The sequence below is a fragment of the Seriola dumerili genome, unplaced genomic scaffold (assembly GCF_002260705.1).
Source record: "Seriola dumerili isolate Sdu_G_001 unplaced genomic scaffold, Sdu_1.0 BDQW01000017.1, whole genome shotgun sequence".
NCBI lineage: Eukaryota > Metazoa > Chordata > Actinopteri > Carangiformes > Carangidae > Seriola > Seriola dumerili.
In genome coordinates, this window is record NW_019174272.1 from 13,338,522 (window position 1) to 13,350,728 (window position 12,207).

A 12,207-nucleotide genomic window follows, 5' to 3' on the forward strand; every position below is an offset into this window, starting at 1 on the left:
GGTGTCGAGTAGCTCAGTTGGTTGAGCAGCAGAGGCTAAGGTCCTCGCTGCAGTCGGCCCCGGTTCGAGTCCCGCATCGGACAGCCCTTTACTGCATGTCATTCCCCCTCTCTCTGCCTCCCCATCTCCTGTCTCTCTACTGCACTGTCAATAAAGGCATAAGAGGCCCAAAAAAAATAATTAAAGAAAAAATATATATATAGTAAACGTAGATAAAAAAAAAGTACAGTTGATATATTCAGTCACAACTATACTTTTACTATATTTTTATCAACATCAGCACTTTATTACCAAAATTGACATATTGCACTACTTGTTGTGCCCTAGTCTACTATTATGTCCACTCTGTCAATATGTTTGTGTTTGTATATTTATATTTTATATTTATGATTTTCTTTATATATGACTGCACATTGAGCCAGGAGAAAACACAATGTTGTTCTGCTGTGCACCTCTGTTGTATGGTCTGAATGACAATAAAGTTCATTGTGACATTTTGACACCTTGAACAGCGATCTCAAGAGGTTGTGTTTTATATAAATCAGGGTAGCTCTAACTCACACCTCCAACCTGCTTTCATTGACTGAAATCCAGGTGTGCCAGCTCTTGTCATTAGCCGAAGGGTTCAAATTTCCAGCCTACGCTATGAATGTTTGATGTGTTCAACATGGACAAAATCAATACAATGATTTGTGTCTTATAAGTTAAATAGATGATGTTTGTTCTTTATTGTAACTTTGATGAAGATCTGAATCTGTGTTCTCTTACTTTTTCTTGCCACTGTTACTGTAGATCAAGAAAAAAAATTACCCATTTGCTCTGGCAAACTCATATTTCTACATGTATCTAGGATAAACAAGGCTAAATATACCAGCATTAACAAGAAATAAATCACACTATCAATTATGAACATGTAACCTCTGTCTGGTTTTGCAGTTTTATAGTAGTCTTAACTTCACTGGAAACCCTCACTCATTGCCACTGACATGACATAACTGAGCTTGGGCAGCTGTGTAAGGTAGATGTAACAGAGATCACAAAAAACAGTACATAATCTCCATGGCTAAAATAAAACGAAAAAGGCAAAACACATAAAAAGGTACTTCATTGACATGAAGCATTGGGACATAGCTAATACAATACAAAAGAACGGTGTACACATATCAATCAAACATATCAATGTACAAATAAAAGCTTACAAATGGAGTGACAAACTAATTACAAAACACCAATTTGTTATATTCCACTTTATCATTCAGTGACAGAGAGACAGTTCATATTCTACTACTACTACTACTACATGTGTGTGTGTGTGTGTGTGTGTGTGTGTGTGTGTGTGTGTGTGTGTGTGTGTGTGTGTATATAATACATTAAAGCAATGTGGAGTGTAGCACCACTGTATGAAACATACTGTACAGTAGATAGAGGTATATTGTATCTTCCTACTGAACAAAAGGAAAGGTGTCTGCTGCAGTGTCTATTATCATATACAACAGCCTTTATTAACATTGAGTCAGCCTGATCTACATCAAGATCATTTCATTGATCTTTTCAGGCAGTGTCTAGTATGATTAGTTCTGGTTTATTTCATATGTGTCTGATGAGGTGTACATAAGTGCCCATAGCAACATCCACAGAGGGGCTGTGGCCTCTTTTGATGGAGCTGGTCTCGCAGTTTCTCTCTGCTTCCAATCTGTGTTGCTAAGCTAGGCTAAACACATTCCAGAGTGGAGACACATCCCCTAGGGCAAATTCATGTGTCCATTAGTTTATTGGTGTTAATAATAAAATAAACAATAACAGTTCAATTAGTCCACTTCCTCTGGCTGAGGTGTTGTATAGCCTGATGGCAGTAGGAACAAAGGATCTCCTGAACCTCTCTGTTCTGCAGCCCAGTGAGATGAGATGTTGGCTGCAGCTGTAGATGGCCTCCATCTTACATTGCATGCATCTCAGTCCTGAGTGAGTCCAGACTCCTGCCAAGCACAGACCCAGCCTTTTTGACCAGTGTGTCTCGTGTTCATGTCTGACATGCTGCTGCCCCAGCAGACTGCGGCATAAAAAAGTTCACCGGCCACCACTGACTGATAAAACATGTGCAGCATTTCACTGCAGACGTCAAAGGACCTGAGCCTCCTGAGGAAAAATGACCATCTCCTTGGTCTTGAGGTGTTCAGAAGGAGGCAGTTCTTGTCACCGAGTATTTGTGGATGTGGCAGGACTCAGAGTTGTATTTAAAGTCTGTCGTATACAGGGTGAACAGGAACGGAGCCAGAACAGTCCCCTGTGGAGCCCCAGTGCTGCTCATCACTGTCCCTGAGACAGTTATCCAACCAGACGTACTGTGGTCTCACCTCCTCCGCTGTAAAGGACAGGAGACTTGACCTCAGTGTGGAGGGAGGTGCAGCTGCAGTGTCAGGTTGTGGAGGAGATGCTGCAGGAGAAGCTGCAGCTGAAGCAGTGGGAGAGAGAACAGGTGAGGCTGTGTCACACCTGTTGTAGAACAGGTTGAACTCATTGGTCTTGTCCACATCACCAGATGTTGCCTGGCTGTTCTTCTCTTTATAGCCAGTGATTGTCCTCATCCCCTTCCACACCTCTCTGGTGTTGTTGTGCTCAATGTTACAATGATCATTATTATTTAACAGCAGTGATGTGTGTGCACCTGTCTTAATGTCATAATGGTACATCTACAATCAGAGGACAGTCAGACCTTTGCCTGGTAGGGAGATACTTTCACAGTTCACTTCTCACATCAGTCTCACACAGTCTCACAGTCTGTGCAAAGGAGCATGTTTTCCTTTGTAGACTGCATATGGAATCCAGGTGTGTTCATGGAAGTGTTTAGTTGCTGTTGGTCTGGTTCATGTTGTACTCCTGAATCTTCTGTTTGATATGAGAGAGCTTGTTCTTCAGGTACTCACACCTCTCCCTTTTTTCCAAATATGTCGGGTCCTGACAAGAAAAAGAAATAAAGAAGTAAATAAGTATAAAATAAATACATAAATTTCTCTCCGACTGATGAAATTCCTCTACGTCAGAGGACAGTCTTCATGATGGTCAGAGAATTTCACTGGTGGGTTACTGTATGGAGAATACAGTAACAGAAAGTTCAGTACAATCTCCTTGCTCTACCCCTCCTGTACCCGTTCCTTTGCCTGCCACAGTCTAATCCGTCCGGGAAAATAAACCAAAAATATTTTGACACTTTTACACTGTTTCCATTGTTTCATTGTAGAGCGCATTGATTAGCTCAGTCACAGTCACAATATGTAATCAACTGTCAGCGAGCTGATCTGAGCCCAGTTCAACAGCCGTGTGTGAAATGTTGCTACATAGTCAGTAGTCTGTCTATGCCATATAAAGTCCAACTTATAGTCCAGTAAGCATTAACATTAACCATCAGGATAGACAGGGTAGCAGGTCTTTAGCCATTAGACCATCCTGGATAAAGATTTAAAGATTGCCGACTGGTGCCGTATCTTAGTAGTAGAAGTAAGTCAGTCAGTCCTACATTCATGACAAGTATCTAAATGTGTCAAATTTGTGGAAAGCTCCTTAAACAATATCTAGCATCATATTCATGAGCTTCATGTATTTACTTCTACCACTAAGTTGTTCACTATAGTGAGTATTAAATGAAGATAGTGAGGTTAAAAAATGTGGGTATTTATTTGTACCACCACAGTTTATTAAACCTGTAGTTGATCACAGTTGCTCACCTGTGTTACATTCTACTTCCCTTCTTATTAAGCAAGAGGAACAAACAACAAATTGTCTCCTGATAGTTTCTGTGGACTGATGATAATGCGGTCACATTCTCCAGGTGTGACTCACAGGTGACAACATGGAGGATTCCTGTCTTGACTCAAACACTCAGGTACTGTGACCTGCTTTTGGTTGATGAATTACCCGATGAACCTCTTTTACTCTAAAGGCTTTTGTTAGGATGACTCAGTGGCTACTAGCTTCTTGTGACCTGCCAGCTCCCTGCCATCGAGCAAGCCTTCTGATGAATCCTGCCAGGTGTGTCCCAAAACTTTACACTAACAAAGGTATCATCTTCAAGAATACAAGACAAGAATGTCTGTCTCTGTACTCAGATTTACATCAGATGTCAAACATCTTCCAGACTGATTCATTTTTTTAATTTTTAATTGTTTTCTACTGACACTAACACTCCTCATACCACATACAGTATGACTTTAGCACCTGACTCTATAATAACTGACAGTTCTGACAATAATAATTGATTTGGCCATATTGCTTTTGAATTGAGATCTTGGATGCAAAGGGAGGTGGTCCAAGTCAAAATAAAGTCTGTTTGGGTGTCTTTTTGTTGCACAGGGGCAGCGAGGGCTATCAAGGGTTTATAGAAGGGACCTTAAAGGATAATTCCAGTTTATTTCAACCTGTCATACTAACTTCACGCTCACCACATCACTGTAGAGATTCAGGGACACGAGGACTCGTAGCCTGAGCCTCCTACAGCTTCCCACATAAACATGATTATCATTTTTACATGAATCATTTCAAACACTTGTTTTGAAGCCATTATGCAAACATCCAGCTGATCTGATCACCATTCAGAGCTACTCTCAGATGTCTCATTCTTTTTAAGTTTTGGATATTTTTACCCTGGGATAATCAACCAACTAAATATATTCTTTTATTTTTGAACGTGTCTTTTTTGACTTTGGACTAAACAGGCTGTGTGAGATGTGTTCACATCCAGTGGTGGTATCTGGGCAGATGGTGCACGATGCAGGATAGAAATGTCATCGACATCAACCAATTACCTGCTCCATTCATGCTCAGTCAGACACCACATGGACTTTGTACCGAGGATGTGGCAGGGGAAAATCAGTTTCATGTTAATGTCAACTGATGCAGACATTTGAGTTCACACACACAGCCCCTCTTGGTAATGTCTAGAAAAGTGCAAATAGCCACAATAGGCACATTTGTGGGAAATATGCTAGGTTGAAATAAATCAAGATTATCCTTTAATCAGAGTATGAACTCTCTGGCACAGAAACAGAAGCTCATCATAAATACTTACAGCTTTCTTCCTCTGATATTCCATTAAAATGCCACTGATCCGCTCCTTCTCCTGTAAAAAAAAAACCCCAGCATGTTACTGGACATAGTTATGCACTCTGTATTAAAGTATATCACTGTTTGTTTGTGTGGAGCTGAGTGAGATTCTTACCATTTGGCTGGAGGGCCGGGAGGAAAGGTTCTGCATCATCTCGTCCATCTCTTCAAACTTGCTGGCCATAGCCTGAACCTCAGAGTGCAGCTCCTTGTACTCAGCGTACTGGTCGTTGAACACAGCCTTGTACTGGTCCCTCTCCTCCTCTGAGTGGATGCTGGGGTATTTCCTGTGGAAACGGCACAGAAGACAACACATGGGCTGGCAGCTCCGTTACACCGCAACAGAATGTGTCTCATATTGAGCCGTCCATGTAACAACTACTGCTGTGAATATTTGTGTTTTCCCTGAGTTTGCTTAAAATGGATTCATGGACAGGTTCACAATTCTGTCTGGGCCAAACCGGGGGGTGAGCAGGGGGGGGTACCCTCCGACAGCCAGCTTCCAAAAGAAGTGCCAGGAACAGGGGAACTGGTTAGATACAGATACAGATACAGATACAGAGAGGTGCTTGAACAAAAACCTGCCCCATAGTGAACATGACCTGACCTGACATGACCGTGGAGAGACCTGAAGGTGACAGTTCACAGACGCTTCCTGTCCAATCTGACAGAGCCTGAGAGGATCTGTCAGGAAGAATGAGACTGTGGCAGCTGGAGCAGCTTGTAGAGTTTTCAATAAGAAGACTCGGAGCTGTGATTGCTGCTTCCACAAAGTACTGAATTAAAGGTCTGAAGACTTAAATCCTTTTGATTTTGAAGTCGGGGAACACAATGGAGCGTTACAACAAAATCAGTAACTTCAATCAAGGATGTTTTTCAGAACCTTCCTACCAGAATTCATATGAATGTCAAACAGGAACGTGAAATTTAACATGAACATAATACTCACGCCACATAATCTGCTATAACAACAGGTTTGGGGATGTGTCCGGCTGGTATGTGGCCTTGGCGGATCTCTGGCGCCAGCACCATCAGAGGAGCAGGTGCAGAGTTGTTGGGGTTATCCATGATGTCCGGCTGGACGGTGGGGAGAGGAGTCTGCTCTGAGGCCCTGGAGGCTGAACCCAGCTACAGCAGATGAAAAAGTCATGTGGTCACTTCCTCTACACTCTCTGCAATTCAGTGACTACAAGGAGATGAAGAAGTGATGCCTGATACTTACTATAGAAAGAGGGACTGATGATCCACTAGTTTTCATCTGGGTTTATTGAGATGGGAAGAGGAGATGGAGAGTGAGTCCTTACATGTTCACAGTGCTCACAAACAATCCAGTGATGATTGTTATAGACCAGTTACTAGTAGGGCTGCACGCTATTGCAAAAAAAATATATGTTATGTTATGTTATGTTATATGTTTCTCCTGTTCCTCACTCATTTTTGGGTTGTGGTCCATGACTAGTGGGGGCGTGGCCTTCTTTGATTGTTTGATAAGCTTATCAAGAATGACTGTGATTGGTGGTTGGTGGTTGGCCTGTATGTCACTCACTAGCAACAAAACTGTGCTGATGTTGTGTCAGACTCTCGGCCATGTGACAGTGACAACCGTGAGAGTTTTCCTTTTGTATCAGGCAGCAAAAAAACTGAGACATGACATGTTTGAGTTCATTTGCCACATCTTGCGATATGAGTATGTGGCATCTTCACATCGCCATGACAATACTGAAAAATATTGTGCAGCCCTACTCACCACCGGTCATTAGACTTTGTCTGTAAAGCAACTGTGTGCAAGGCAATTTTTAATACTTACTGACGTAAACCAGTCGCTGACTAGAAGGTAGTAAAAAATCAATATCTAAAATCTTTGGTATGTTTCAGAAAATGGTCAAAAACATGAAAAATTAACATGCATGATTCAACCCTGCAGCAGTCTTTGAGACAAGTAGACACATATTATTTTAATATTCTTTTGTGTACGGGTTCTTCTCTGTCTTCAGCTGGTTCTGTAGTAATTCATCACATTCTTCTGTTACACACAGTGTCATCTGAGGCTGTATGCACCTCAGTGTAAAGCACACTGAGATTCCTCATAATGAAATTTACTGTAGCATATTATCAAAACTACCTTGTGTTAGAGTGTAGAGAATTTGAAAAGGTGTCAGGAGGATGAATGTCTGTGGTTTTCTCTCAGTGAGGCTGCTTTAAATCTTTCTTTTGTTTAGTTAAATACAGTTCAGTGAACTGTCCCTGACACTGCTCTGTGTGTTCAGTAGATTAACACCAGTGAGATTGTATTCCCAGGGAGGGGCAGTTTACACTGGGTCTGCAGCTGAGACCAGGCAGTCACATTAAACTGTCAATCATTCCTTCAGGTTTACAAAGAGACATGTTGGTGTGATGCTGTAATTGTTCATGTTGTCAGGTTGTATTGTCAGATTCAGAACGCTACATGTTAAAGCTACACTATGTAACTTTTTCTAGTATTTTATTTCTAATAATTTGAAATAAAATATTTCAAAATATTGTCAATGGTTTTTGTGACGCAGACTCATTCAACAGCCTGACAGCAATGCAAGCTGCCCCCTTCCAACAATCAGACTGTTCATCAATCTGGTCTACTACTCCTCTCGCCACGAGACTTGACGCTAGTGTTAGCTGCTGAAAAACATGACTGTGGCTGAGTCGGGCGAGCGAGCTCTCTATTTGTGTCTTTTAAAATGTCAAGTACATGTTGAACACATATCTTACCACCTGCAAATATGTACTTATGGAGCATTGTGTAGCTGATCAAAGAGAGGGAGGGGTGGGAGGAGCGGAGTGGTATTGTCATGTTAAAAGTGAAATAAAGAAATTAAAAATTAAAAATGAATCTCATGCTCCTATTTTTCTTAAAACTCATATCTAAAAAGTACAGCCCAGATGCAACAATAACTTCTGGCCCCATCTGGTCTGGTTTGAGATCACTTAACTTAAACAGCGAGAAAGTCTTCAGCGTTAACTGTATGCAGTCAGCAGTAAGCTGTTTAATCACAAGAATCAAAATTTTGACTTTCATTCAACCAAAGTTTGATTCCACAGTTTCCACAGACGATGCTGCTTTGCTCGACTCTTCCTCTCTGCTGCACCAGCTGTGATAATACTGGATTAAAGGTTGGTTTTGACCTAGTCACAAAAGGAGAGCGTGTGTGTGTGTGTGTGGGTGTGTGTGTGTGTGTGGGTGTGTGTGTGTGTGTGGGTGTGTGTGTGTGTGTGGGTGTGTGTGTGTGTGTGTGTGTGTGTGTGTCAGACCTCTTGTATCAGCCCCTCCTTCCTCATCCTTGCAGCTTCATGCCTCCACAGCTTCAGACACACTCCTGCGCTGATGAAGTACAGCACCATGTTGAAGAAGAGGAAGATGATGGCTGCTGTCTGTCCAGCCTCGGTGCGACAGAACGCTCCGTTTAGTCCATTATTGAAGACCGGTATGTTGCAGAGTCCACCTCGAGTGGTGTCCCTCACGTACACCACCCCTGCTGCTATATAAAGCACTGCCAGGACCAGGTTGATGGAGCACTCTGTGAGCGGCCACCAGGAAGAGTCTAGAAGGATGGCTCTGTAGTATATGGTCATCCCCAGAACAACCATTATAACAGTCACTATCCAGGCAAGACCAGCCACCACCAGGACAAAAGGAGTCTTGGGGCCTGTGTAACTGCCCCCATATCCATATCCACCAACACCTCCACCGAGCCCCCCAAACAGTTCTGGCTTGGAGTATCCATACATATTGAACCACTCGTTGTCTTTATGAACATAAGCACAGACGCAGGCGAACACAGCTGCTCCAAGCAGCAGCTGCACACACCCCAGGATCCTCAGCAGGCCAGCCCAGGACTTCATGTAGGCGTAGCGCTGGTGATACTCCTCCACCCGCTCCTGATAGGTCAGGGCAGACAGGTTGCTGGGCACTACAGAGGCAGAGTTGAGGGCTTCGGCGCCCAGGAGCAGTCCGTCCTGCTCCTTCTGAGTGGTGTAGCTGCCCCCAGAGCCGCCGTACGGGTCCAAATAGGAGCCGGGAAGGGACGGAGATGGAGGGGCAGAGTGGGGGGGTGAGCAGGGGACCCCTACAGTGGTGTGACAGATGGCACTCTTCCTGGACGAGGGGGCAGGTGAGTGAGGGGCAGGTAGAGGTGGCGGGATGGACCAGCCCTTGCTGCCACGCTTACTGCTACTGCCACGGAAGAACTTCTTGACAGAGTCGGGGACGAAGCGGTGGACTGGCTTAAGATCCTCATTGTCATAGTTGTCCTCATCATCGCTGGGGGGGTTGAAAGATTCAAGCCCAACAGCTGGCTGTTCAGGTAGAGGGGGAGGGGGAAGGGGGTCTAAGCTGACAGCCTGCATTTTTCCATGCATAGGTGCTGGTGGCGGGGGGAGATCCTGGTCCCACCCTCCGGAGCCAACAGGGACCTGGTCATAGTATGGGATCTCCCGCACCCGGTCGAACCTGGTGACAGAAGCAACTCCTTCTGAAGACATCAGGACCTGGACTTTGTGTCCGCTTCAAAGAGAAACACAGAGAATTCAAACAGTCTCCTGTCAACAGATGGTCTACAGTTAAAGTGGGGTGATCAGACGGTGATCAGACGGTGGGGTTATGGGCCTTCTCCCATCGTAATCATACTACCTGTTTATCAGGTGTGAGGGCTAATGTGGACCGCCAGAAGATTTACATTTGCTTTCATCCCTGTAGGGAGAGTGGAGAGGAAGAATGAAGGAGGAAGAGAGGTAAAAAAAAAAAATGATTACAGAGCTGCCGATTTGTTATTCTAAACAATAAAATACTAAATCTGTTAACTAAAGTATTTTATCCAATGACGTACTAAATATTATTAAAGGCTGGGCAGGAGAAGGAAAAATTAAGGGAGTAAAAACAATGAAGGAAGAAGTGAAGAATTAAGTGGAAAGGTAAAGAGAAGGAAGACGTGAAGAAAAGAGAAAAAGTTCATTCTTATCAGTTAAGTCGGTCTTTGCCCCAGTTTTAACAGTCGGCCCCAGTACAACAGTTATCATGGTCATAATACATGAAGCCATCCAACTGGAAATGGCCCAGGTTTTCATTGCAGAAATCTGGCCAGTTTTTCCAGCTGACCCCATCGACAGCAGTACGTTGCTCTTACTCCTGCTGCTTCTCCAAACTGGGAAGCCACTGAGTCAGATCTACTGCAGGTAATACACTGACGATGGAGAAGTGCCCCACACAACCCCGCCTCAAATAACCCCAGCCATTCTTTTAACATCGGTGTTTGTTTGTAGACAGCTGTCGGTGAGGAAAGGAATGAAGTTTGATGATGAACTCACAACATTTCTTCTAGACTGATAAGTAAACAGCTGTTAATGCTAACGTTAGCTATGTAGCAACAGAAAAACTAACATTTAACACCTTTAAAAAGGTGCAGACAGCAAGAATAAAGCTGGCTTTGGTGTCTCTTCGTTGTCTTTACTTGCGCTACAAAATCCTCCTTATGATGCTTTTTCTCTGATGAACAGATATTGTCGACCAGCAGCAACATTTCTTCTCTTGACAGTTTGGCTTATTTTTTGTTTCCTTTTCAGGCAGCTTCACAGTGACAGTGCAGTGTAATGAACCAAGCTCTGCTGGGATGATTTAGTGCTGCCTTCATCCAATGATTACCATGGCCTTGCTAATTATTGTCATCCTCCAGTATTTTTTATTCATTATCTTAGTTTACCTTTAGTTCAGTTGTGTTTCAATGATACAGCTATTTCAAACAGTAGGGTTATTTTAACTGATACTTTTTTGACTGAATTTGAGAAATGCTCGTTAAAACTTCCAGTGGTTTTGTTTTTTCCAACCAGCCAATATATACTGGTTTATATACAGGTTAGTATACAGTAGCAGGAAGAAGTACTGTATGTGAACCATTGCAATGACCTGGTTTTCTGCACTGACTGGTCATAATCGTGATCTGTTCTTTATCTAAGTCAGAAATGTAGACAAACCAAGTGTTCCTTAGCTGATATCACACAAACGATCATAATCCTTCATGTCTTTGTTAGACATTCATTCACAGTGCTTGTGGAAAAAGTAAGTGAACACTTGGATTTCATAACTCTGCTGATCAGACCTGCACCGTTTTGGACCATTCTTCCTTCCTCAGCCATGGTGTGAGCTCCCTTCAGCTCAGCCCACAGCGTCTCTGCCTGATTAAGGTCCAGGCTCTGACTGGGCCACTCCAGAAGGTGAACTTTCTTTGTTTGAATTCATTTTGTAGTAGATGTACTTTGATGATGGCGAGCTGTTCAGGCCTAAAGCGGCCCCAGATCGCGATGCTCCCCCTACCGTACATCATGTTGAGATGATGTTTTCATGTTAGTATGCAGTGCTTTTTTTTACACCATACATAGTGCTGCATGTTCTTCCCAAACGATCAAAACTTAGTCTCATCATTGCATTAAACATTTTCCCAGTAGTTTTGAGAAGTGTCAGTGTGAAGGTGCTTTTTTATAAACTTAATAGTTTAGTTTTGATTCCATTAGCTGAGGGGTTCACATACTTTTTCCAGCCGATACTATGAATGATTGAATGATGATGTTTGAATGATGTTTTCCATATGGACAAGAACAATACAGTTATTTGTATGTTATTTATGAGTTAATATAGATTGTGTTTAAAGTTGTAACTTCACTACATTTAACGGTCTGCTGACCGGTATATATTGCCTTCACGTGAAATAATTTGTCCAAATGCTTTCTGAAGTTGTAAAAAGCCTGACGAGATGTTAGCATGTGTTAAAACTTTAGCACCTGAACTGTAGAGAACAGACATCTCTGCATGGAGCCACTTCCACACGAAACCAGAAGAATTGGATAAAATGAAAAATAAATGAATAATTTTTTTTTTTTTTTTTAAAAAGCACTGCAATTTATGTTGAGAATCACACACAACAAATGCTTCATGTTCATCATTAAAAGTGACACAATAATTGAATATATGGAGGCTGTCTTACCTGCTAATAATCCTCCGTCTGTTTTTCTCAGTGGAAGAGAAACACTGTCTGTCTCCCTCCTTTTGTTCTCTAACAGGTGAAACTCACCTGGCCAGTCTGACCA

At 42.7% G+C, this 12,207-nt stretch overlaps 1 protein-coding gene across 1 annotated transcript; it reads right to left on the bottom strand.

Moving 5' to 3' along the window:
* Positions 1-2,591: 2,591 nt before the first annotated feature.
* Positions 2,592-12,111, bottom strand: marveld2 (MARVEL domain containing 2). Its single transcript, XM_022756566.1, has 7 exons — positions 12,105-12,111; positions 8,383-9,634; positions 6,320-6,355; positions 6,047-6,225; positions 5,213-5,384; positions 5,063-5,113; positions 2,592-2,955 (listed from the first exon to the last, which is right to left on the bottom strand). The coding sequence occupies exons 2-7, from the start codon at positions 9,610-9,612 to the stop codon at positions 2,845-2,847; spliced, it is 1,779 nt and encodes a 592-aa protein (XP_022612287.1). The 5' UTR covers positions 9,613-9,634; positions 12,105-12,111; the 3' UTR covers positions 2,592-2,844.
* Between the last annotated feature and the right edge of the window lie 96 nt (positions 12,112-12,207).

Bases quoted from the DNA above. Each gene is read 5' to 3' on its own strand.
- marveld2 (XM_022756566.1), bottom strand. From the start codon at position 9,612: ATGTCTTCAGAAGGAGTTGCTTCTGTCACCAGGTTCGACCGGGTGCGG. The intron at 6,356-8,382 runs GTCTGACACACA...CAATAAACCCAG, and splicing joins AGGAGGGGCTGATACAAGAG to ATGAAAACTAGTGGATCATC. The intron at 2,956-5,062 runs GTAAGTATTTAT...TTTTCTTGTCAG, and splicing joins AATATCAGAGGAAGAAAGCT to GACCCGACATATTTGGAAAA.